General features: G+C 40.9%; 3 protein-coding genes and 3 pseudogenes across 4 annotated transcripts; all 6 read left to right on the top strand.

Annotated features, from left to right (window-relative positions):
- The first annotated feature begins 67 nt into the window (after nt 1–67).
- On the top strand, nt 68–13859 carry LOC108901157 (tripartite motif-containing protein 16-like). The gene is made up of 2 exons (XM_018702575.2): nt 68–1479; nt 13831–13859. The coding sequence occupies exon 1, from the start codon at nt 405–407 to the stop codon at nt 1452–1454; it is 1050 nt and encodes a 349-aa protein (XP_018558091.1). The 5' UTR covers nt 68–404; the 3' UTR covers nt 1455–1479; nt 13831–13859.
- Nucleotides 2664–5223, top strand: LOC108901153 (tripartite motif-containing protein 16-like; annotated as a pseudogene).
- LOC108901154 (tripartite motif-containing protein 16-like) lies at nt 7570–16409 on the top strand (annotated as a pseudogene).
- On the top strand, nt 10612–12888 carry LOC108901155 (tripartite motif-containing protein 16-like). The gene has a single exon (XM_018702573.2). It carries the CDS (start codon nt 10666–10668, stop codon nt 12358–12360), a length of 1695 nt encoding a protein of 564 aa, XP_018558089.1. The 5' UTR covers nt 10612–10665; the 3' UTR covers nt 12361–12888.
- Nucleotides 14230–14978, top strand: LOC127142786 (E3 ubiquitin/ISG15 ligase TRIM25-like; annotated as a pseudogene).
- Nucleotides 16410–16757: 348 nt separating the features above from the next.
- On the top strand, nt 16758–25035 carry nars1 (asparaginyl-tRNA synthetase 1). 2 transcript variants are annotated; one of them, XM_018702582.2, is made up of 15 exons: nt 16758–16947; nt 18674–18756; nt 18870–18935; nt 19903–19995; nt 20090–20179; nt 20298–20376; nt 20496–20566; nt 21191–21277; nt 21520–21741; nt 22660–22859; nt 22944–23079; nt 23178–23291; nt 23401–23532; nt 23662–23793; nt 23890–25035. In XM_018702582.2, exons 1-15 carry the CDS (start codon nt 16926–16928, stop codon nt 24019–24021), a joined length of 1659 nt encoding a protein of 552 aa, XP_018558098.1. In that variant the 5' UTR covers nt 16758–16925; the 3' UTR covers nt 24022–25035. The 2 variants fall into 2 exon arrangements, with proteins under 2 accessions (XP_018558098.1, XP_018558097.1); XM_018702581.2 differs by having other exon boundaries at nt 16758–16968.
- Nucleotides 25036–25261: the final 226 nt, after the last annotated feature.

Here is a 25261-nt window from a genome sequence, read left to right as displayed (position 1 = left end):
TAAATATATAGTAAGTTTGGCCACGTTTAAGACCATCAGGAAGCTGGTTCCTGTGGGTTTCGGCTACAGATCAGAAAGACCTGCTGGGTTTATATTATTATAGGATAACTGACAAAAATATTTTATTAATTTTATCGAGCAGGTGCTGTATATTTATATAAGAAGGTCAAGTGTTTTTAGTTTCACTTCCACCCATGTTGTAAGGAGGGTGTGTAACCAAACTGCATCTCTGAAATTGTTCCAATTCCTAGAAACAATAATATCTTGAAAACTCCACCTTCTTTTTACTCCTCTCAGACAAACCCACTCTCATTCAATCCTGCAGATATGAACGTTGACCAAATTCTTTCAAGTGGATGTGCAGAAGGAGAAACTAAAATTATTATCTGTCTCTCAGAGGTGAAATGGCGCAGCGAGGAGTTCAGCTGGACCAGGACAAACTCAGCTGTTCGATCTGTCTGGATCTACTGAAGGATCCAGTGACTATTCCCTGTGGACACAGCTACTGTATGAGTTGTATTAAAAGGTACTGGGATCAGAGAGTCCACAGCTGTCCTCAGTGCAGACAGACGTTCAGACCGAGGCCTGTCCTGGTGAAAAACACCATGTTGGCAGATTTAGTGGAGGAACTGAAGAAGACTGGACTCCAAGCTGCTCCAGCTGATCACTGCTACGCCGGACCTGGAGATGTGGCCTGTGATTTCTGCACTGGGAGAAAACTGAAAGCTCTGAAGTCCTGTCTGCAGTGTCTGGTCTCTTACTGTGAGCAGCACCTCCAGCCTCACTATGAATCTCCTGCCTCAGAGCTCAGAGATAAACTACAGGACATTCTTAATGAGTTATGGACCAGGATCTCACTGACGGTGGCTGAAATTGATGTTTTACTGCCCACGACCAGAGCCGGATTCTTACGATATTCACAACAGATCACACTGGATCCAAACACAGCAAACACAGTGGTGCTATTATCTAAAGGGAACAGAAGAGCAACAGTACTGGAATCAAGATTGTTTGGAACGCTGAAGTTTTATGACATTCACCCAGAATCATCCAGATTCACTCAATGGTTTCAGGTCCTGAGCAGAGAGAGTCTGACTGGACGTTGTTACTGGGAGGTGGAGTGGAGAGGAAGAGTTTCAGTAGCAGTCACATACAAGGACATCAGCAGGACAGGATATGAGAGTGGATTTGGGAATAATGATAAGTCTTGGTCATTAGAGTGGTTCAGAGGCTGTTATGAATTCAGACATAACAACATCAGCACCTCCATCTCAGGTCCTCAGTCCTCCAGACTGGGAGTGTACCTGGATCACAGAGCAGGTATTCTGTCCTTCTACAGCATCTCTGAAACCTTGACTTTCCTCCACAGAGTCCAGACCACATTCACTCAGCCTCTCTATGCTGGACTTCAGTTTGATTTTGGATCAATGGCTGAGTTCTGTGAGTTCAAGTAGACTGGAATCATTAAAAAGGCAGTGTGTTGTTGTCAGTTTGTTGTTGTTGTTGTTGTGTGTTTTCCAGAGATCACCTGCCCAACAGGTGATGCTGATGACTCTCTGTATTCTTTGTATTTCTAGCCATTTTAAATACATTTTGACTGTTTTCTTGTATATATTTTTAGCAAGCTAAAGCACAGTTTTTGATTTGTTAGCACAGAGGAATATATCAGAATTATTATTTCAGAATTTGGTATATATTTAATTTTTCAAGCATTTGTGGTGAAGTAATGAGACTTTTTGCCTAAGTACAACAGATCATTGAAAAAAAAAATGCAATTTTATTCTTTAAAATTAAAATCTGCAACTTATTGTTTCTTCTTTTATGTATCTTTTCTTTTGTGTGTTCATATAATCTATTTATCACAAAAACTGTTGATGTAATATTTTCCGCTGTTTCTGTTTCACTGCTTTGTCGCTGAATTGTTGATCATGTCACAAAATCAGTCAATCAATAAAGTTGTTTTTGCAGATCAAAGGATGAATTAAGTTCCTCTTGTGCGTCATTTTTATGAACTCTGTCAAAGCTGCCGAAGAAAACTGTAACTGCACTGGTATAACTGAGCACATTTTTCCCCTAAAACACAACAAAGGGACAGTCTGAGTGTTAAGAGCAGAAATGTAAACAATGTCAGTCAATAAATTTGATTGTTTTTCCAAACGTGAACACAGTATCTTTAAAGTTATGTCTCGAAATGAAATGTGAAACAGTATAATTTAGATTATTTACCATGTAATACACAATTAAGTGTTTTCTGAAGAGCAGATGTGGATTCAAAAGTAAACAGCAGTGAAGAAGATGATCATCCTGGAGGATACAAAGAGTTTAAGGTCCGGCCTCTATCAGCAGACAACATTTACTGTATTTTTCTACATTATACTGCTATGCAATTTTAGGTTTGACTTTTAGTCACATTGTAGACAGGGTGTATGACCATACTCTGCATCACTGGAATTGCTCCAATTCCTGCAAACAATCAAACCTTGAAAACCACCACCCTGTTTGTCCTGTTCTCAAACAAAAACACTCCCATTTAATCCTGCAGATCTGACAGAGTATGGATGAGTGTAATCAACATGCTGTGGAGAGTTAAGAGCTGACAATCCATATACACTACAGATCAAGTGGACATGCAGAAGGGAAACTCAGTGTTGCTTCAGATCAGGAAACACTTTTAATCCTTCATGAGAAAATGAAACTATTATATCTCTCAGTGATGAAGTGACGCAGTGAAAATTTAACAGGAACCAACTTTCTGAGGATGGTCATTACAGACAGTCCTATTCACTGCAGATGAGGAAGTGAAAAGAAACAGAAAGAACTGACTTTTGGTTTGGATCAAAAGGCTTCTTTTACTATTTGATTTTTGTTGTCTCTCAGAGGTGAAATGGCGCAGCAAGTAATTCAGCTGGACCAGGACAAACTCAGCTGTTCGATCTGTCTGGATCTACTGAAGGATCCAGTGACTATTCCCTGTGGACACAACTACTGTATGAGTTGTATTAAAAGGTACTGGGATGAGGAGGATCAGAAGAAAATTTACAGCTGTCCTCAGTGCAGACAGACGTTCAGACCGAGGCCTGTCCTGATGAAAAACACCATGTTAGGCAGATTTAGTGGAGGAACTGAAGAAGACTGGACTCCAAGCTGCTCCAGCTGATCACTGCTACGCCGGACCTGGAGATGTGGCCTGTGATTTCTGCACTGGGAGAAAACTGAAAGCTCTGAAGTCCTGTCTGCAGTGTCTGGTCTCTTACTGTGAGCAGCACCTCCAGCCTCACTATGAATCTCCTGCCTTTAAACAACACAAACTGGTCAAACCCTCCAGGAGGGTTCAGGAGAACGTCTGCAGTTGTCACGATGAGGTGATGAAGATTTTCTGTCGCACTGATCAACAGTGTATCTGTTATCTCTGCTCCATGGATGAACATAAAGACCACGACACAGTCTCTGCTGAAACAGAAAGAGTTGAAAGGCAGAGAGAGCTCAAGGTGAGTCGACAAAACATCCAGCAGAGAATATGTGGCAGAGAGGGAGTTGTGAAGGTGCTTGAGCAAGAGGTGAAAGCTATCAATCGCTCTGCTGATAAAGCTGTGAGGGACAGTGAGAAGATCTTTACTGAGCTGATTCAACTCATTGAGAAAGGAAGCTCTGATGTGGAGCAGCAGATCAGATCCCAACAGAAAACTGAAGTGAGTCGAGTCAAAGAGCTTCAGGAGAAACTGGGCAAAGAGATCACTGAGCTGAGGAGGAAAGACACTGAACTGAAGAAGCTCTCACACACAGAGGATCACATCCAGTTTCTACAGAATTACACCTCGCCATCAAATCTCATTGATTCTTCAGAGTCACCCAGCATCAATATTCGTCCTCTGAGATACTTTGGCATTGTGATGGCTGCTGTGTCAGAGGTCAGAGATAAACTACAGGACATTCTGAAAGAAGAATGGACCAAGATCTCACGGACAGTCACTGAGGTAGATGTTTTACTGCCACAACCAGAGCCTAAGACCAGAGCTGAATTCTTACAATATTCACAACAGATCACACTGGATCCAAACACAGCAAACACAGAGATGTTTATATCTGAGGGGAACAGGAAAGCAACAGTACTGGAACCAATAGTGTTTGAAACGAATGAAATTTGTTGTAATTTCAAATTACTGGTGTACCAGTCCGTGCCAGTCCCCCAGAATCACCCAGATTCATTCACCGACTTCAGGCCCTGAGTAGAGAGAATCTGACCGGACGTTGTTACTGGGAGGTGGAGTGGAGTGGAGCAGGAGTTTCAATAGCAGTCACATACAAGGACATCAGCAGAACAGGAGATGAAAGTGAATTTGGATACAATGACAAGTCTTGGTCATTAGAGTGTTTCAACAAAAGCTGGAAATTCATACATAATAGTAACAGAACTTCCATTTCAGTCCCTCAGTCCTCCAGACTGGGAGTGTACCTGGATCACAGAGCAGGTATTCTGTCCTTTCTACAGCATCTCTGAAACCTTGACTCTCCTCCACAGAGTCCAGACCACATTCACTCAGCCTCTCTATGCTGGACTTGGGGTTTATTATGAATCCACGGCTGAGCTCTGTAAACTGAAGTAGACTGGAATCATTAGTTAGTAGTAGGTGGTCTCCCCATGATTCTAGATCTCATGTCTTCTTCCTGTAGTTTTCTGCTGATGCATTGTGCTTCTGTATTATTTGTCTTATTAGCTATGTTAAATGTACTTTTTACTATATGTTTGTTTTCTGTTTTTATATCTCTGAAAAATATAGCAAACAATAGAACAATCTTACAAAATGCAATAAAATGATCAAAATACAAATAAATAATAAAGATGATTAAAAGTTGTTTTTATTTATTCATTTATTATTTTTAATATATTTATTTTGTAAATGTATGCAGTGTGATAGTGATAAAATGTGATTATTAAATATTTGTTGTGAAACAATTGAACTTTTTGTCCAAATACTCAAAATGTCAGTTCTGACTATTTTATTTTTGAAATAGAATCTGAAACTTGTTTGGTCTATAAACAGTCATTCTTTTCTTTTGTGTTTTATACCTGTTTATCATATATATTGTTGTAATATTTCCTGCTGTTTCTGTTTCTCTGCATGGTCCTTAATAGAGCAGCAACACAAGTCCTCTCTTTATCATTGAATTATTTATCGTGCCACAAAATCAATAAAGTTGTTTTTGCTCATCAAAGGATAAGTGTTAAGTTTCTCTGTATGTGTAAATAAGGATATTTGTAGAGGAAATTAATCTGACATCGATCATCAGTCATTAACATCAGTGGACAGGTCCCAGTGAACATGAGGATGGATGTGATGTTTGATTTAAAACTGATGAATCTAACTTCATCTGGTAGTTTCTTAGTTTGAACAGCAGGTGGAGCTGCTGCATGAGACAATGACCTGAGACTAAAACATACAACAGTTGATGTGTTCCACACTGAGTACAACTTGTGGTAAAATCAAATACTACAAATACATTGGTGTGTAGGCCTACTAACTGTAAGTGTCAGTGCTCAGACTTCAAGAACTGACTGTTCACTTGCTGCCTAATATATCCCACCTCTTCACAGGTGCCATTTTAACGAGATAATTGTGATTCTCTGCACCTGTCAGTGGTTTTAATGTTGTACACATCATGTGTACATGTTGTAAATGTAATGTATACTCCCATTCAGCCCAGATCTGACGTATGGTATTCTGTCTTTCTACAGCGTCTCTGAAACCTTGACTCTCCTCCACAGAGTCCAGACCACATTCACTCAGCCTCTCTATGCTGGACTTGAGGTTTATTATGAATCCACGGCTGAGCTCTGTAAACTGAATAACTGGACTTAATATTTATGGCCGTAACATCATAGACACAAATGATAAAATCTCTCTGTATGCTAGACGATGTTCTACTGTTTATCACCAAACCTCATTTTAGTCTCCCTGTGATGCTAGATTTCAATTCAGTCAGCATTATTATCTGGCTCCCGGCTGATGACAGAATTGTCAGCAAACTTCAGAATATGGCTCCCTTCATGCTGGCTTTGACAAGAGCGATGTCCTCTTGTCCTCTTCCTTCCAGTTTTCTGTTGATACATTTTGCTTCTGTATTATTTGTTTTATTAGCCATGTTAAATACAATTTTGACTGTATGTTTGGTTTCTGTTTTTATATCTCTGAAAGTGTTGTTTGTAGTTTCTTTTTAAAGAAATAAACATAGTAAACTGAGGGAAACAACGTAGTAATCTTATGAAATGAAATGATCAACATACATAAAGATAAAAATAATGTAAGAGAGATAATTAAAAGATACACATTTATTCATTTTAAGATATTTCTTTTGCTAATATGTGAAGTGTTAGATTGTGGAGAATTTGTAGTGAAATAATCATGACTACTTAAAAAAAATGTTGGTTTCAACAATTTTATTTTTAAAATGTAATCTGAAACTTATTATTCAGTCTATGGACAGTAATTGTTATCTTTTGTGTGTTTTTATAAATGTTTATCATACATATTATTGTAATCTTTCCTGTTGTTTCTGTTTCACTGTATGGGCCTTTATAGAGCAGCAGCACAAGTCCTCTCTTTATCACTAAATTGCTGATCATGTCACAAAATCAAGCAATCAATTAAGTTGTTTTTGCTGATCAAAGAATGAATTAAGTTTCTCTGTATGTGTAAATAAGGATCTTTATACCTGTGTAAGAAATTAATCTGATATCGATCAATCATTAGTCATTAACATTAAAGGACAAGTCCCTGTGAACATGGAGGAGGATCTGATGTTTGATTTAAAACTGATGTATCTAACTTCATCTGGTAGTTTCTTAGTTTGAACAGCAGGTGGAGCTGCTACATGAGACAATGAAATGAGACTAAAAGGCACAACAGTTGATGTGTTCCACACTGAGTACAACTTATAGTAAAATAAACTACAAATTAACTGGTGTGTAGGCCTACTAACTGTAACTTCCAGTGCTCAGACTTCAAGAACTGACATTGTAACGAGATAATCATTGTGATTTTCCTTATCTGTCAGTGGTTTTAATGTTGTGGCTGATCACTGAACATATATATATATAGTCAGTTGGGCCACATGTCAGGTCATCAGGAAGTTGGTTCCATCTGTGGGTAGCAGGTACAGATCAGAAAAAAGTGCAAAGTTCAATGTGAAGTGCAGATGTAGATTCAAAAGGGAGCACACAACTGAAGAAGATGAGGCTGAAGGATGGCTCCTGGCTATTCTTGGAGAATATAGAGAGACAAAGGTCTGTCTTCCAATGGCATTACCAATATTTACTGTATTTTTCTATATGAAAATGTCATGTGTTTTCGGGATGAGTGTTATCAACATGCTGTGAAGTGTAGGGGCTGATTGTCTATATTAACAACAGATGAAGTAGACATTCAGAAAGAGAGCTGAGCATTAGTTCAGGTCAGGAACCAGAGGAAATGAAACTATGTCACTGTGGTGATATGCCACAGTGAGAAATGAAATGAGAAAAAACTTGCAGATGCCAGTGTGTGGCCAACACTCAGTGGAGTGGCACAACGGACAAGTCCTATTTACTGCAGATAAAGAAGTGAAAAAGAAGAAAAGGAAATAACTTTTTGTTCAGATCAAAAGGCAGCTTTTATCTGGAAAAGAAACTATTTGTTTGTTATTGTTTTTGTTCTCTCTGAGAGTTGAAATGGCGCAGCAAGGAATTCAGCCAGGGCAGGAAAAACTCAGCTGTTCGATCTGTCTGGATCTACTGAAGGATCCAGTGACTATTCCCTGTGGACACAACTACTGTATGAGTTGTATTAAAAGGTACTGGGATGAAGAGGATCAGGAGAAAATTTACAGCTGTCCTCAGTGCAGACAGACGTTCAGACCGAGGCCTGTCCTGATGAAAAACACCATGTTGGCAGATTTAGTGGAGGAACTGAAGAAGACTCGGACTCCAAGCTGCTCCAGCTGATCATCTGCTACGCCGGACCTGGAGATGTGGCCTGTGATTTCTGCACTGGGAGAAAACTGAAAGCTCTGAAGTCCTGTCTGCAGTGTCTGGTCTCTTACTGTGAGCAGCACCTCCAAGCCTCACTATGAATCTCCTGCCTTTAAACAACACAAACTGGTCGATCCCTCCAAGAAGGTTCAGGAGAACGTCTGTACTCTTCATGGTGTAGTGAAGAAGATTTTCTGCCGCACTGATCAACAGTGTATCTGTTATCTCTGCTCCATGGATAAACATAGAGGCCACGACACAGTCTCTGCTGCAGCAGAATGGAGTGAGAAGCAGAGAGAGCTCTGGGTGAGTCGACAAAAAATCCAGCAGAAAATCCAGAAAACAGAGAAAGATGTGAAGGAGCTTCAGCAGGAGGTGAAAGCTATCAATCGCTCTGCTGACAAAGCTGTGAGGGACAGTGAGAAGATCTTTACTGAGCTGATTAGTCTCATTGAGAAAAGAAGCTCTGATGTGGAGCAGCAGATCAGATCCCAACAGAAAACTGAAGTCAGTCGAGTCAAAGAGCTTCAGGAGAAACTGGTCAAAGAGATCACTGAGCTGAGGAGGAAAGACACTGAACTGAAGAAGCTCTCACACACAGAGGATCACATCCAGTTTCTACAGAATTACACCTCGCCATCAAATCTCATTGATTCTTCAGAGTCACCCAGCATAAATATCCGTCCTCTGAGACACTTTGAGCATTGTGATGGCTGCTGTGTCAGAGGTCAGAGATAAACTACAGGACATTCTGAAAGAGGAATGGACCAAGATCTCACGGACAGTGACTGAGGTAGATGTTTTACTGCCACAACCAGAGCCTAAGACCAGAGCTGAATTCTTACAATATTCACAACAGATCACACTGGATCCAAACACAGCAAACACAGAGATGTTTATATCTGAGGGGAACAGGAAAGCAACAGTACTGGAACCAATAGTGTTTGAAAGAATGAAATTTGTTGTAATTTCAAATTCTGGTGTACCAGTCCGTGCCAGTCCCCCAGAATCACCCAGATTCATTCACCGACTTCAGGCCCTGAGTAGAGAGAATCTGACTGGACGTTGTTACTGGGAGGTGGAGTGGAGTGGAGCAGGAGTTTCAATAGCAGTCACATACAAGGACATCAGCAGAACAGGAGATGAAAGTGAATTTGGATACAATGACAAGTCTTGGTCATTAGAGTGTTTCAACAAAAGCTGGAAATTCAGACATAACAGTAATAGAACCTCCATCTCAGTCCCTCAGTCCTCCAGACTAGGAGTGTACCTGGATCACAGAGCAGGTATTCTGTCTTTCTACAGCGTCTCTGACACCATGACTCTCCTCCACAGAGTCCAGACCACATTCACTCAGCCTCTCTATGCTGGACTTGGGGTTTATTATGAATCCATGGCTGAGTGCTGCAAACTCAAGTAGACCTGAGTCATTAAAAAGGCAGTGAGTGAGATCCTCTTTTTACTTTTAAAGTTGAATTATAAATGATAAAATCTCTCTGTATGCAGATGATGTTCTGTTGTTTGTTACAAAACCTCAAGTTGGTCTCCCCATGATTTTAGGCCTGATGTCTTCTTCTTACAGTTTTCTGTTGATGCATTGTGCTGCTGTGTTATTTGTCTTATTAGCTATGTTAAATACACTTTTGACTATGTGTTTGTTTTCTGTTTTTATATCTCTGAAAAATATAGCAAACTGAGGGAAACAATACAATCTTATAAATCACAATAAAACGATCAAAATACAAATAGATAATAAGCGTAATGTCAGAGAGATGATTAAAAGATACACATTTATTATTTTTATTTCTTTTATTAATCTATGCAGTGTGGTAGTGATCAGAATGTATTAGATTATCAAGTATTTGCTGTCAAATAATCAAACTTTAAGTCCAAATACTAGAAATCTTTGAGAAAAAAAAAAGCTTTTTCTGATTATTTTATTACTAAAATGGAATCTGAAACTTACTGTTTGGTTTATAGACAGTAACTCTTTTTCTTTTGTGTGTTTTTACACCTGTTAATCATATATATTATTGCTGTATTTCCTGCTGTTTCTGTTTCACTGCATGGGCCTTAAAGGAGCAGCAGCACAAGTCTTTTTTATCTTTATCAATGAATTGTTGATGTCATAAAATCAATCAATAAAGTTGTTTTTGCTGATCAAAGAATTAATTAAGTTTCTCTCTATGTGTAAATAAGGATATTTGTACCTGTGGAGGAGACTAATATAATATTGATTGATCATCAGTCATTACCATCAATGTGCACATCCCAGTGAACATGGAGGGAGATCTGATGTTTGATTTAAAACTGATGAATCTGACTTCATCTGGTAGTTTCTTAGTTTGTACACTTGCTCATTTTTCTGCTTCCGACACATCAACTTCATGTTGTAAACCAGGTGTGTAGCCAGACTCTGCACCACTGAAACTGCCTTTTTTTTTCCTGTTATCAAACAGAGCCACTCCCATGTAGATCACATGTTTCCTGCTCCCTGCAGATCTAACAGTGGGTGGATAAGTCTAACCAATATGCTGTGCAGTGTAAGAGCTGACAATCCACATCTACTACAGATCATGCAGAACATGCTGAAGGGAAACAGCTTTAATCCGACATGAGAAAGTGAAACTATTTGTCATCTCCTGTCTCTCAGAGGTGAAATGGCACAGCGAGGAGTTCAGATGGACCAGGACAAACTCCGCTGTTCGATCTGTCTGGATCTACTGAAGGATCCAGTGACTATTCCCTGTGGACACAACTACTGTATGAACTGCATTAAAAGTCACTGGGATGAAGAGGATCAGACGAAAATTTACAGCTGTCCTCAGTGCAGACAGATTTTTGCACCGAGGCCTGTCCTGATGAAAAACACCATGTTGGCAGATTTAGTGGAGGAACTGAAAAAGACTGGACTCCAAGCTGCTCCAGCTGATCACTGCTACGCCGGACCTGGAGATGTGGCCTGTGATTTCTGCACTGGGAGAAAACTGAAAGCTCTGAAGTCCTGTCTGCAGTGTCTGGTCTCTTACTGTGAGCAGCACCTCCAACCTCACTATGAATCTCCTGCCTTTAAACAACACAAACTGGTCGATCCCTCCAAGAAGCTTCAGGAGAACATATGTTCTCTTCATGATGAGGTGATGAAGATTTTCTGTTGCACTGATCAACAGTGTATCTGTTATCTCTGCTCCTTGGTTGAACACAGAGGCCACAACACAGTCTCTGCTGCAGCAGAAAGAGCTGAAAGGCAGAGAGAAGTCATATTGAATCAACAAAAAATCCAGCAGAGAATCCAGGACAGAGAGAAAGATGTGAAGGTGCTTCAGCAGGAGGTGAAAGCTATCAATCGCTCTGCTGATAAAGCTGTGAGGGACAGTGAGAAGATCTTTACTGAGCTGATTCAACTCATTGAGAAAAGAAGCTCTGATGTGAAGCAGCAGATCAGATCCCAACAGAAAACTGAAGTAAGACGAGTCAAAGAGCTTCAGAAGAAGCTGCAGCAGGAGATCACTGAGCTGAGGAGGAAAGACGATGAGCTGGAGAAACTCTCACACACAGAGGATCACATCCAGTTTCTACAGAATTATCCCTCACTGTCTAATCTCACTGACTCTTCAGAGCCATCTAGCCTCAATATCCGACCTCTGAGGTACTTTGAGGATGTGAAGACAGTTGTGTCAGAGGTCAGAGATAAATTATGTGACATTCTTGATGAGCTTTGGCCCAAGATCTCATGGACAGTGGCTGAGGTAGATATTTTACTGCCACAACCAGAGCCCAAGACCAGAGCTGAATTCTTACAATATTCACAACAGATCACACTGGATCCAAACACAGCAAACACAGATGTGTTGTTATCTGACGGGAACAGAAAAGCAACAGGAGGGTCACCAGCAATTATGTTTGTACTACTGTCGAGTTCTGACGTTTGTGGCGGTCAACTAGAATCAGCTAGATTCTCTCGAAGGCAGATCCTGAGCAGTGAGACTCTGACTGGACGTTGTTACTGGGAGGTGGAGTGGAGTGGAAGAATTTCAGTAGCAGTCACATACAAGGACATCAGCAGGACAGGAGATGAGAGTGGTTTTGGGAACAATGACAAGTCTTGGTCATTACATTGTTTTGATGATGGTTATGAATTCAAACATAACAATATCAGAACCTCCATCTCAGGTCCTCAGTCCTTCAGACTGGGAGTGTACCTGGACCACAGAGCAGGTATTCTGTCCCTCTACAGCGTCTCTGAAACCATGACTCTCCTCCACAGAGTCCAGACCACATTCACTCAGCCTCTCTATGCTGGACTTTGGTTTGTTGGTTTAGGCTCTACTGCAGAGCTGTGTGAGCTCAAGTAGACAAGAGTTATAACAAAGGCAACGGATGATACTCTGGTTTAGTTTGTAAAAAAACACAAACTGGTCAAACCCTCTAAGAAGCTTCAGGAGAATATTTGTACTTAAGGCCACGATGCAGTCTCTGGCTGCAGCAGAAATGACTTTCATTCACCATTTCCAAACCATGACTGTCCTCCACAGAGTCCAGACCACATTCACTGAGTCACTTTATGCTGGACAGGTGGCCTGGAATCATGAAAAAGGCTGTAGATGAGATTCTCTTTTTACTTTTAAAGTTAATCTAGACTTTTTGTCCAAATACTCAAATTCTTTGGGAAAAAAAACTGCTAGTTCTGACTATTTTATTGTTGAAATGGAATCTGAAACTTATTGTTTGGTCAATAGACAGTAATTTTTTTCTTTTGTGTGTTTTTACACCTGTTTATCATACATATTGTTATTGTAATATTTCCTGCTGTTTCTGTTTCACTGCATGGGCCTTAACAGAGCAGCAACACAAGTCTTTTTTATCTTTATCACTGAACTGTTGATGTCATAAAATCAATCAATCAATAAAGTTGTTTTTGCTGATCAAAGAATGAATCAAGTTTCTCTGTATGTGCAAATAAGGATCTTTGTACCTGTGGAGGAAACTAATATAATATTGATTGATCATCAGTCATTACCATCAAAGGACAAGTCCCAGTGAACATGAAGGAGGATCTGATGTTTGATTTAAAACTGATGAATCTAACTTCATCTGGTAGTTTCTTAGTTTGAACAGCAGGTGGAGCTGCTGCATGAGACAATGACCTGAGACTAAAACATACAACAGTTGATGTGTTCCACACTGAGTACAACTTATAGTAAATACAACAAATTAAGTAGTTATAGGTGCTTTCAGTGGTGGACAGTGGTAATCAGTAAACTGCAATGCACTGTGTTCTGGCAGTTTTCTATCATAGCCAGTATTACAGTTTTCAGTAATTTATGCAGCCTGTTCACTATTTGTCCACATTTTAGTAGCTGGACACAAGACCTGGTGTTTTGGAGATGCTCTAACTCAGTTGTCTATCACAGTTTGACCATCATTACAGTCCCTCAGGTCTTTACCTATCAAGTTCATGTTGTAAACGTACCAGACTGTTTTTCCTATACTCAAATAAAGCAGCTCCCTGCAGATCTGACAGTGTGGATGAGTGTGACCAACGTGCTTTGAAGTGGAAGAACTGACAACCCATATTCACAACAGATCAAGTGAACATGCAGAAGAAGATTTCGATCAGGACGCACCTTTAATGCTTCATTGGGAAGTGAAACAATTTGAAGTTCAAGGACTTTCTGTCCTTCTACAGCGTCTCTGACACCATGACTCTCCTCCACAGAGTCCAGACCACATTCACTCAGCCTCTCTATGCTGGACTTAGATTTCATAATTATGGATCCACGGCTGAGTTCTGTGAGTTCAAGTAGATTAGTAGAAAAGCATAGGTGAGATTCTCTTTGTTGTGGTATTTTTGGCTGCTCTTCTCAAAATGTGATAAAATGATCAAAATACAAATAGATACAAATTATGTAAGAGAGATAATTAAAAGATACGCATTTGTTATTTTAAGATATTTCTTCTGTTAATCTGTGCAGCGTGATAGTGATCAGAATGTTTTAGATTATCAAGTATTCATTGTCAAATAATCAAACTTTATGTCCAAATACTAGAAATCTTCTGATTATTTTGTTACTAAAATGGAATCTGAAATTTACTATTTGGTCTGGACAGTAGGTGACAGTCCTCTTGAACAGCAGGTGGAGCTGTTGCATCTTGATCTCTTAAGGTTTTGTCTCACACTCTTCACTGCATGTTGTAAGCAGAGGCTGTAAACACAGAGCTCCTCCCTCTCTGCCTCTGCTCATTCAACAGAAATGGCGCAGCGAGGAATTCAGCTGGACCAGGAAAAACTCTGCTGTTCGATCTGTCTGGATCTACTGAGGGATCCAGTGAGTATTCCCTGTGGACACAGCTACTGTATGAAATGTATTAACAGCTACTGGGATGAGGAGGATGAGAGAGAAAACTACAGCTGTCCTCAGTGCAGACAGACGTTCAGTCCGAGGCCTGTCCTGGTGAAAAACACCATGTTGGCAGATTTAGTGGAGGAACTGAAGAAGACTGGACTCCAAGCTGCTCCAGCTGATCATTGCTACGCCGGACCTGGAGATGTGGCCTGTGATTTCTGCACTGGGAGAAAACTGAAAGCTCTGAAGTCCTGTCTGCAGTGTCTGGTCTCTTACTGTGAGCAGCACCTCCAGCCTCACTATGAATCTCCTGCCTTTAAACAACACAAACTGGTCGATCCCTCCAAGAAGCTTCAGGAGAACATATGTTCTCTTCATAATGAAGTGATGAAGATTTTCTGTCGCACTGATCAACAGTGTATCTGTTATCTCTGCTCCATGGATGAACATAAAGGCCACAACACAGTCTCAGCTGCAGCAGAAATAGCTGAGAAGCAGAGAGAGCTCGAGGCGAGTCGAGAAAAAATCCAGCAGAAAATCCAGAAAACAGAGAAAGATGTGAAGGAGCTTCAGCAGGAGGTGGAAGGTATCAATCGCTCTGCTGATAAAGCTGTGGAGGACAGTGAGAAGATCTTTACTGACGTGAAGCAGCAGATCAGATCCAAGCAGAAAACTGAAGTGAGTCGAGTTGAAGAGCTTCAGGAGAAGCTGCAGCAGGAGATCACTGAGCTGAGGAGGAAAAACGATGAGCTGGAGAAACTCACAAAGTCAGATGATCACACCCAGTTTCTACAGAATTACACCTCACTCTCACGTCTTAGTGAAGCTACAGACTCATCCAGTGTCAAAAATCATTCCCAGAGGTACACTGAGGATGTGACAGCAGCTGTGTCAGAGCTCAGAGATAAACTACAGGACATTCTCAGTGAGGAATGGACCAAAAACTCACTGATGGAGACTGAAGTGAATGTTTTACTGCCACAAGGAGAGCCCAAGACCAGAGCTGAGTTCCTCAAGTATTCATGTAAAATCACACTGGATCCAACCACTGCAAACAAAGATGTGAATGTTAACGATAGAATACAAGCAGAATATAGCGCAAAAAATGTTTCTAATATTCCACACCCAGACAGATTCACTAGCTGGTCTCAGGTTTTGTGTAAAGAGAGTCTGACTGGACGATGTTACTGGGAGGTGGAGTGGGGGGGGCCTGAAGTTTTTATAGCAGCTGCATACAAAAGTATTAGCAGATCAGGACCAGAGAGTGCATTTGGACACAATAACAAGTCCTGGGCATTGCAATGTTCTAATAATGGTTATGAATTCAGACATAACAACATCAGAACCTCCATCTCAGGTCCTTGGTCCTCCAAAGTAGGAGTGTACCTGGATCACAGTGCAGGTATTCTGTCCTTCTACAGCGCCTCTGAAACCATGACTCTCCTCCACAGAGTCCAGACCACATTCACTCAGCCTCTCTGTCCTGGACTTGGGATGTATTATGCTAATTGGTATGGTAAAACTTTTGCTAAAATCTGTGAAGCTTCAAACATGGAGGATTGAAACCTACAGGTACAAGAAAGTACGCACAACAACTTATTCAGAGTTTCTCTGCACAGTAATCCTTCAGTTATCACTACCCAGGATGACCTGCAAGAAAAAGAAAAACAAAGTGAATAATAACAACAACAATAATAATAGTACACAAAATACAAATACATAACCAGAAAATATGTGAGGGACACTGATAAAAGAAATAAAAATAGATTGTTTTAGGATGTTTATTGTTATAAATCTATGTAATGAGATTATAATGAATAACTTGTTTTCAGTTTTCCCTCTAAATTAGTTATGATTTACTGGACTTAAAATTAATATCTGTTGAACATGTTAACATTGACTTCTTTGACTTTCTTCAACTTTATTAAGTCACTTGTTATATGGAAATCTTCATGTAAATTTCTCTGAAAAAACATTTACTCGTGACAGTTTTGGTTTGATGACTGTATATCTCATGTAAAATACATCAAACATTAAATAAAAACCTTTCTTGAATTAATTTTGGGTTTTTTGATATCTTTAATATTGACACCCACTCCACCCATTCACGTTTCTTAAGACATCACTGAACCAAAAAGGTATATTTATATGCATATTTTATCATAAATGTATATTTTGTCACTCACTTTATATTCGCCATTTTTTAAAATCTATTTATTTATTTATCGTACATCTTTTTCTCACAATTTGGTGTTGTTTTTTTATCTATTTATTTTGCTTAAAAATGTCGGAAGTGCAGGGGTGTAACTGATAAGAATCACCACCAATCAGATTTGCTGTTGTGGAAGTGACGTGTCTACACCGACCAATCAGCGCTTGTAAAATGTGCCGACACGAGCCTCCTTCTCCTCCTCCGTCGTAGGGTTGCGGCTGGGCTGATGTAAAGTTGCACGTCCGTGGCTGAACAGACTCCGCCGGCGGTCGCTTCTGGGGTTTCATCTCCATTTTTTCTTTCTGAATAAAAAATATTCAGTCTCACCTCCTTGGCGGTCTGTCGTAGCACCTGGGTTGACATGGCGACGGAGATAACGAAAGGTGTGGATCAAGTCTCAGTGGGTAAGGCAGAAAATAGCTTAGCCGCAGCTAGCTGGCTAGCTTGTTAGCTAGCTCCCAGGGACATGTGTGTTTTGCGGATTGCATCAGTTTTCATTGATATTAGCAGTTAGCATGTAGCTAACGCTGGTTTCTGGTTCTCCCTCGGGGCAGGGTCGATATACATTCAAGCTGAACAGGTTTTAACACAGTCTCTGAACATACTGTATGAATGAGTGAATGAAAAGTCACAGCTAAAAACAGAGTCAAACTCAGGCTAACATGTAGCCATGACAGCTGTCAGTGGTCGTGCAGCAGCTAAGGGGCTGCGTCAGTCAGTTAGCACTGCATGAATCCGACCTCTCTTTGTATTTATTGAGTTATTCCCATGTTCTCAGGATTATATATTCCTCAGATTTACGTGGTACGTAACCTGACACATGGTCCTATGCTCCCTAGGTCCATAGCTGCTTTGAAGCCTTGTTCTAATCATAAATAAAACACAATATTGTTAGTTAGCTTAATGTGAAATGGGTCAAATTTGTCCCCAACACTCTAGAGGAGATAATGCATGTTAATAGAATAATAAGCAGTGGAACAGAGGAGCCTGGGAACTGTAGTTCTACTGTATTGTAGTTGCTCCATAACATTAATTCTTGCCATTTCTCAGAAACAGCTAGGATTTGCTTTTGGTTTCTGTCTCAAAGTGTCACCATTGCCAACACATTAACACATTACATCTGATATCAGTGGTTTATGCACAAAGTTAAAGTGTAATGAGCTTAGTTTCCTCTGGTTGCTGTTAGCTGCTGCCTCCTTAATGCCTTAACATAACTTAACCTACCTGCAGATATTAGTGGTAATATTGAAAATGGTTTAATTAGAAGCACACGCTCTGTGGTTGAAAGTATGTGGTAACCTCTGACCTCTCGTCTGGAGCTGCCTCTCGATTATCTTTACCATAAAGAACAGTGTAGGTTTTGATTTATAACGCAGCAACAGACTTCACAAGTTGAGGCCACCACTTCAACAGGAGATGGATGTTTTTAATGTGATTACATGCAGGTAACTTCAGTTTTGCCTCACTGAACAGGAAACTGTTGCAGTGCAGCAGTGAGCAGATCACTTGGTTAATGTCGTCTTCACTCTAAATTATTTCTACAACCATCAGACACTTGTAGGAGAAAAGCACAAGCCCTGATGTGTGTTTACCTTTTTTGTTTACATGCAGAGTGAATGTAGCTGCCAAAAATTTACAACAACTATAAACCTTCCTTTAGTTTAAGGTAGGTGCATTTGTGACCTTAACACTTGACTCTCAGTGATTTGGTCACATATTTTTCCTTGTTCAAACTGCATTTAGTTCCTGTTCTCCAGCAGCAGTTTGTACCTTCAGATATCACAGGCTTCCTGTAGTGATGAAATGCTTATCCCTGAAGAAAATCTACTGCTTTACTCTCCTACTGTAGTGGTTGATATAAAAATGTGGTGAGTAATAAATTCAGCCACTAGTGCAACACCCATGTTGTATATCTCAGATGACTAAGCACTTTAAAGTGTCTGCCCAGATTTAATGTTGTTTCATGAGGGAAAAGTTCAAAAACCTGACTCATCCTTCAACAAGGCTCGTGTAGGTTTACTGGAAGTTGATATGTCTGTAGTTTTTCAGCCAATGAACCCTCCTCAGACAGGAATAAATATGAGATGGATGCATGGTTGTGTTTCTCAGCTGAGCTGTACGTGTCGGACAAATGTGGCAGCGACCAGGATGGAGACGGTACAGAGGAGAAACCCTTCAAAACTCCGCTCAAGGTAAGTGGTCATAGAGCATAATGTTCATGTTCGCGTGTTGTTTCTGTTTATTATTAGTGGAAATAGTGGCAGAGATGTTATTGATTATCATGTCACGTCCTCATTGTGTTCAGGCTCTGATGTTTGCTGGGAAGGAGCCGTTCCCGACCATCTACGTAGAGTCACAGAAGGAGGGAGAGGTTGGTTAAAGACGTCTTCTTATTTCTCTGCATCTTAAACTTTCATCAGATCACCTGCTGCTGTAAAAACCTGCAGAATCAGGTCGTGATCCTGCTTGATCACACAGACTGGACTCAAAAATTTAGAGAAAGAATCGTTTATCTCTGAGTGCACGAGAAGAAGCTGACCCACTTTATATGTTGCTCCTATTAAGTCAGGAGCTCCCACACCTGCCTGGTTTGGTTTAGACTTTCAGACCTTTCTGGACGCATCCACACATTATTTCTATTTTTTAAAATGCATCACAGTTGCAGTGTTTGCACCTGGCGTTCATAAAACTCTGGTGTTTTCAAGCCCCTTAAACTTTAACTTTTAAAAACACTACAGGCTCCGTTTTAGTTTACAGCTGCCTTCATGTGCAGGAGGCAGGAGATGCACGTTAGTCCCGTGTCTAGCAACGTTATCAGCCTTTTACTGTTTACACCAGCAGTTTTCAGGATGGAGATTATTTCTGGAATGGAGATAATACACTCATCTGGACAGAGGTTTTTGTTTAAAAATGAAAAGGTATTAGTGTGGACATCATGTCTGTTTGATCTGCACCAAAGAGGCGGCGGAACCGTTCAGTTTGTTTTGATGGTTTGGACTTTGAGACCAGTTACAGGAAGTCGAGGCAGGCTCGTTACGCATTAAACTGTAGAGGAAGAAAAAGAAAATAATGTTTTCACAGCCTGTTTATACAAGTAACCACACCACAGTTTACATGACATTCAAGTACTTTACACATGTACACAAATACATCACCACACCTACAGATACAACAGACTGTACAAGAGAAGAGAGGTGAAAATGAGCTGCAGGATGTAAATGTGTCACGCCAAGTTCTGTAGTGTGCTCGCAGACCAAAACAAATCTGATCGAATGTATACAAGGCAACAAAAACATGTGAGAAAACACCTTTTAATCTCCTAATCTCCTCTTCCTCAGCGTTGGGCGGTGATCTCAAAGACGCAGATGAAGAATGCAAAGAAGGCCTTCAACCGTGAGCAGATGAAGAGTGACGCCAAAGACAAGAAAGAGGTGTGTGTTGTTTTTAATCACTGAGTCTTAAACACTTAAATCTGTTTGCAGTTGTTTTACAGCTCCACTGTCTTTAACTGTGTTTGTGGTGCAGGCAGAGGACAACGAGAGGAGAGAGAAGAACCTGGAAGAAGCCAAGAAGATTGTCATTGAGAATGATCCCAGCCTGCCTGAGCCAGAAACAGTCAGTCCTCTACTCTCACAGTCTCCACTGTTAAATCAGTCATATTAACTTAGCGCTGACCCTTCATTTTAACCTGTTATTTAGCATCAATACTCTGCTCTGTGGCTTTGTTTTTCAGGTTAAAATTCATCATCTGGAGCCAAAGAGAGGCCAGAGAGTCAAAGTGTTTGGGTGGGTTCATCGTCTCAGGAGACAGGGTGAGGAGCACGACACATGAAAACAACAATACTGGGTTTTAATGTTGTTGAGGGTCTGACCAATTTAAATGATTAAGATAAGATGGTTTCTGTGGTTCATTGTTTTTTGGCTCTTACAGGGAAGAACCTGATGTTCATTGTGTTGAGAGATGGAACTGGTTTCCTCCAGTGTGTCCTGTCTGATAAACTGGTACAACTTTATATTTTCTTTACTTTATTTCCCCTTTTTACAGTTTAAGTAATTTACCTCACCATCATAGGTCTGTCTTTGGTTTAAACTTTAGTTTAAAAATGAGTTTTGTCTTATATTTCAGTAACAAGGCAGCAGTGTGATCTTTTACAGTGTGTTTCAGGTGTAGTGAGTGATTTCAGGTCCGTCTGTTGTCAGTTTTTCAGAGTTAATGAGCCTTAAAAGTGTTTGGTTAGTCCAGTTTAACCTGCCACAGACGAATTAAATAAAAAAAAAACATCCAGCAAATAATCAAACAGCCAAGAATTACAACCGATCACAGACTCAGACAGTCAGAGAAGATAAGGAGGAGTGAGAAGAAGAAGAAGAAGAGAAACCAGAGAAACACTGAGCTTTGATTTTGTTTTTATTCATGTAATAATTCAAGCTAAGACAAAATGTTTATACTTTAAAAAAAGGTTCATGTGTGAGGGAATAACAGGGGAGAACAGGATTAGTTTTTAAATCTTTATCAGCCTCAAAACCTGCTTCAATTAAACAAATCTTTAAATCATAACAGGGCTAATTTTTCAAGCTAAAACACTGATCGTGATTGTGACTGACTTGTTTTCCTCTTGTCTTCAGTGCCAGTGCTACAACGGCCTGGTGTTGTCCACAGAGAGCACGGTGGCTCTGTACGGGACTGTGACTCCAGTTCCTGAGGGGAAACAGGTAAAACACGCACCTGCTGCACGAGTACATGCAAACAGGAAGCCAGGTCACTCAAGAGAAATCTTGTTCCAGACTTGATCATTTTATTTCACTATAGTCATCAGCTGCAGCTCTAAATTTAACCTGAGGACACAGACGTGGACTCGTTTCTGCTCAGATCCGACTTTTTGTTTTGGAAAATAAACCGCTAAACCGAGCACTACGGTTGAAGTCGTCACTGAGTTCTCGTCTTTTTCTCCCAGGCGCCTGGAGGCCACGAGCTGCACTGCGACTTCTGGGAGCTGGTCGGCTTAGCTCCAGCAGGTGGCGCCGACAACCTGCTGAACGAAGAGTCGGACGTGGACGTGCAGCTGAACAACCGACACATGCTGATCAGAGGAGAGAACGTCTCCAAGGTCCTCCGGGTCCGATCCACCGTCACACAGTGTTTCAGGGACCACTTCTTCAGCCGCGGATACTACGAGGTGAAGCAGTCGTTCCTCGTCACAGACGAGTGAGATTCCTGCTTTTAGCCAGTTCAGACTGTTGCACACGTGGCAGATTATATCAGCTGTAGCCCGTGCTCAGGTCTCTTGAAGTCAAGTGTTGACCTTCGCTAAAATAAACAAGCAGCCGCCTTGGTGTGCAGCTTTTTCCTCTAATCGTCAGCCATGTGCTTTGAGGTTAAAGGTTTATTTCCCTCTTGTTCACCTACTTGGTTTGCACTGGGAGAGTATTTAATCTGTGAATGTCTCCACACAGTCAGTTTGTAGTTTTAGGCTGATTGTCTTATCTAGAATCTTTGAATGATTGTGGTTTTTATTGTTGAATACGTTGAGTTATCTTAAACTTATAATCCTTAAGGGATAACTTAAAGGATTTCTGAAGCTGTGTGTCCACTCAAGGCTCAGATTGTTATTATAAGTGTCTGACAACATTATGGATAGGATTCCTACAGAGACAGAGCTTTTTATTAGTTTAACCAGAAACATCACTACAAATCAGTACCAGACTCCATTGACAAAAACAAGAATTTTACCGAGCGGAACGCAGGAGCTGCTGGAATACCACTGCCTCCATCTGTTAGTGTTTCTGTGAGTGTTTGTGTTATTGTGTGACTTTCAGTGGTAGAAGAAGTAATCAGATACTTTAAAGAAGTAGAAGTACCACACAATAACACAAACACACTAACAGATGGAGGCAGTGGTATTCCAGCAGCTCCTGTGTTTTGCTCGGTAAAATTACTGTTTTTCTCACTGGAGTCTGGTACTGATAGATAGCGATGTTTTGGCTTAAACAAAAAGGATTATTATTGAGAATTATTATATTCAAATAAAATCTTAAATTATATTTAACCAGACAAGAATATATGTTATTTTTATTGTTTTTTTTCCTGGATGTAGATCACTCCTCCGACCCTGGTGCAGACTCAGGTGGAGGGCGGCTCCACACTGTTCAGCCTCAACTACTTCGGCGAGCAGGCGTACCTGACGCAGTCCTCCCAGCTCTACCTGGAGACCTGCATACCTGCCCTGGGCGACACCTTCTGCATCGCCCAGTCGTACCGAGCCGAGCAGTCTCGCACCCGAAGGCACTTGTCCGAGTGAGTGTGTCAGCCATCGGCGATCGGACCAACCCTATATTTCAACCCCTTCCTGCCACCATTAATGTATTTCCTGGTTTTCAGGTACACTCACATCGAGGCCGAGTGTCCCTTCATTACGTTTGAGGACCTGCTGAACAGACTGGAGGACTTGGTGTGTGATGTGGTGGACCGAGTGCTCAAATCCCCCGCCGCCCAGCTGCTCTACGACATCAACCCGGTACGTCACCAAACACCATCTCCATGTCCGTTCAGCAGGTTTGGAGTTTGGAGTATTTATTCTCTTTTATGTTGTGTTGTTTCTTTTTTTTCCTCCAGAACTTCAAACCCCCCAAGAGGCCGTTCAAGAGGATGAACTACACCGAAGCCATCGAGTGGCTCAGGGAGCACGACGTCAAGAAGGACGACGGCACCTACTACGAGTTTGGAGAGGTGACGACTGAATATCGAACACATCAAGTCTCTAAACAAGCTTCTGTTCGGCCTCAGTTTCGTCAGGTACAGCCGGTTCTGACTCGTGTGTTCCCTCCATCTCTTTCAGGACATCCCCGAGGCTCCGGAGAGGCTGATGACAGACAAGATCAACGAGACCATCCTGCTCTGTCGTTTCCCAGCTGAGATCAAATCCTTCTACATGCAGCGCTGCCCCGAGGACAGACGCCTCACTGAGTCGGTACGAACCTTAGTCAGACTCGTTATCAGAGTTGATATTAGGACGATTTAAACCTGTGAGCATTGTTTTAAAAGCTGTACAAGAAGCTCTGCAGTTGACCAGCTGATGAGTTGACTGTCTGTCTGGTAGGTCGACGTGTTGATGCCAAACGTTGGCGAGATTGTCGGAGGCTCGATGCGTATCTGGGACTCTGAGGAGCTGCTGGAGGGATACAAGAGGGAGGGAATCGACCCGACCCCGTACTACTGGTACACTGACCAGGTAAAGGAAGACTGAGCTACACCTTCGCCCCAAGAAGATGAATCCTGTAGTCAGTTGATTTTGTGTATCAACAGGATTTGTCTTTGTGTGTTTCAGAGGAAGTACGGCTCGTGTCCTCACGGCGGTTACGGTCTGGGCCTGGAGCGTTTCCTCACCTGGCTGCTGAACAGACATCACATCAGAGACGTCTGCCTGTACCCACGATTCATCCAGCGCTGCCGACCCTGAACAAACACACACCGACACACGCAAACACACACATTCTGTTACCGTACCTAGATCTGGCACATGAGCCATAAAATGTGTCGCTAAATTAGAAAACAAAGAATTCAGTGTTTGGTCCTGTTAGCTGTTTGACTTCAGATCTTTACGGTGAACTCCATCATGTCTCGCCACAGATGGTTAAAAACCTGCTGAGCTTCCTCCTCACCTGTACTGACTCGACACCTTGAATCTGATCATTTCTGCCTCTGCTGATGCTCGATGGCTCATTATTTAACCTGTAATAAACACTGTAGTTAACTTGTGATTGTACAGAGTGTCTGCAAGTCCTGGAAAAAATCCTAAATTATAACTTTTATTCAAATTACTGTTTATTTTATTCAAATTATCCACAGGAACTTTAAAAAATAAGTTAATATTTTTAAATTCCTGTTGAAATTTGCAGTAAAATAAACTAAGTTGAATTTTAAATGCTTCAACACTTCAGTAGTTTTTTTCTGTTATTATTTGCATTAAAAATATTACAAAGTCGTAAATGTAAGTCGCACTTGCAGCCACCCTGTTGTTCTCTTTAACAACCAACATCAGCTTTCACAATAAGTGTCTTTAACTTAAGGAACCAAGTACTGTAGTTGGATAAAATAAATTATTCAATGCCAAATTTATATAAAAAATAAGCAAGATCCCAACTTCTAAGGCACTGTTCGCACTCCGCCTCCTCCCGTCATGGCTGCCGTCCTGACTCTCTCTTGGTGGTCCAAACTGGAATCACAAACAACAGCAGCGACGCTTTTGTGCACGTTTCATGTATTTTGGGAATGTTTTACCTCTTTCCTGGAAGAAACACAGCTGGGTCTGGATGATAACAAAAAACATGGACGACGGTCTGTCATCACGTTTGTCATTGGTGGTTTAGAAATGTGACGTCATCCTCAGGGGGTCTCATCATGTTCGTTTGTTCTGCCTCATCTTCTGAAAAATACTCAATAAACTGCACTTAAATGAAGTGTAACTCAAACACATGGTCGTATGAGGGTTTTTCTTCAGTTTGGGATAATTCGGTTTTTATTTCAATTCACACTTGTCTTGAAAATTTCTCCTCCACTGAATATTTAATTTTATAATCAGTTTGTTTGAATGTTTTTATTTCTGTTCATTAGTATCATTTGTATCATTACACTAAGCCATTATTTTGATACCAACTCATTTTAAGAAAGTTTCTGCCTATTTGAGCTACTAAGTCATC

The sequence above is a fragment of the Lates calcarifer genome, linkage group LG9 (genome assembly GCF_001640805.2).
Source record: "Lates calcarifer isolate ASB-BC8 linkage group LG9, TLL_Latcal_v3, whole genome shotgun sequence".
Taxonomy (NCBI): Eukaryota; Metazoa; Chordata; class Actinopteri; family Centropomidae; genus Lates; species Lates calcarifer.
Note: the sequence above shows the minus strand (reverse complement) of the source record. Positions and strands in the feature narration are given on the sequence as shown.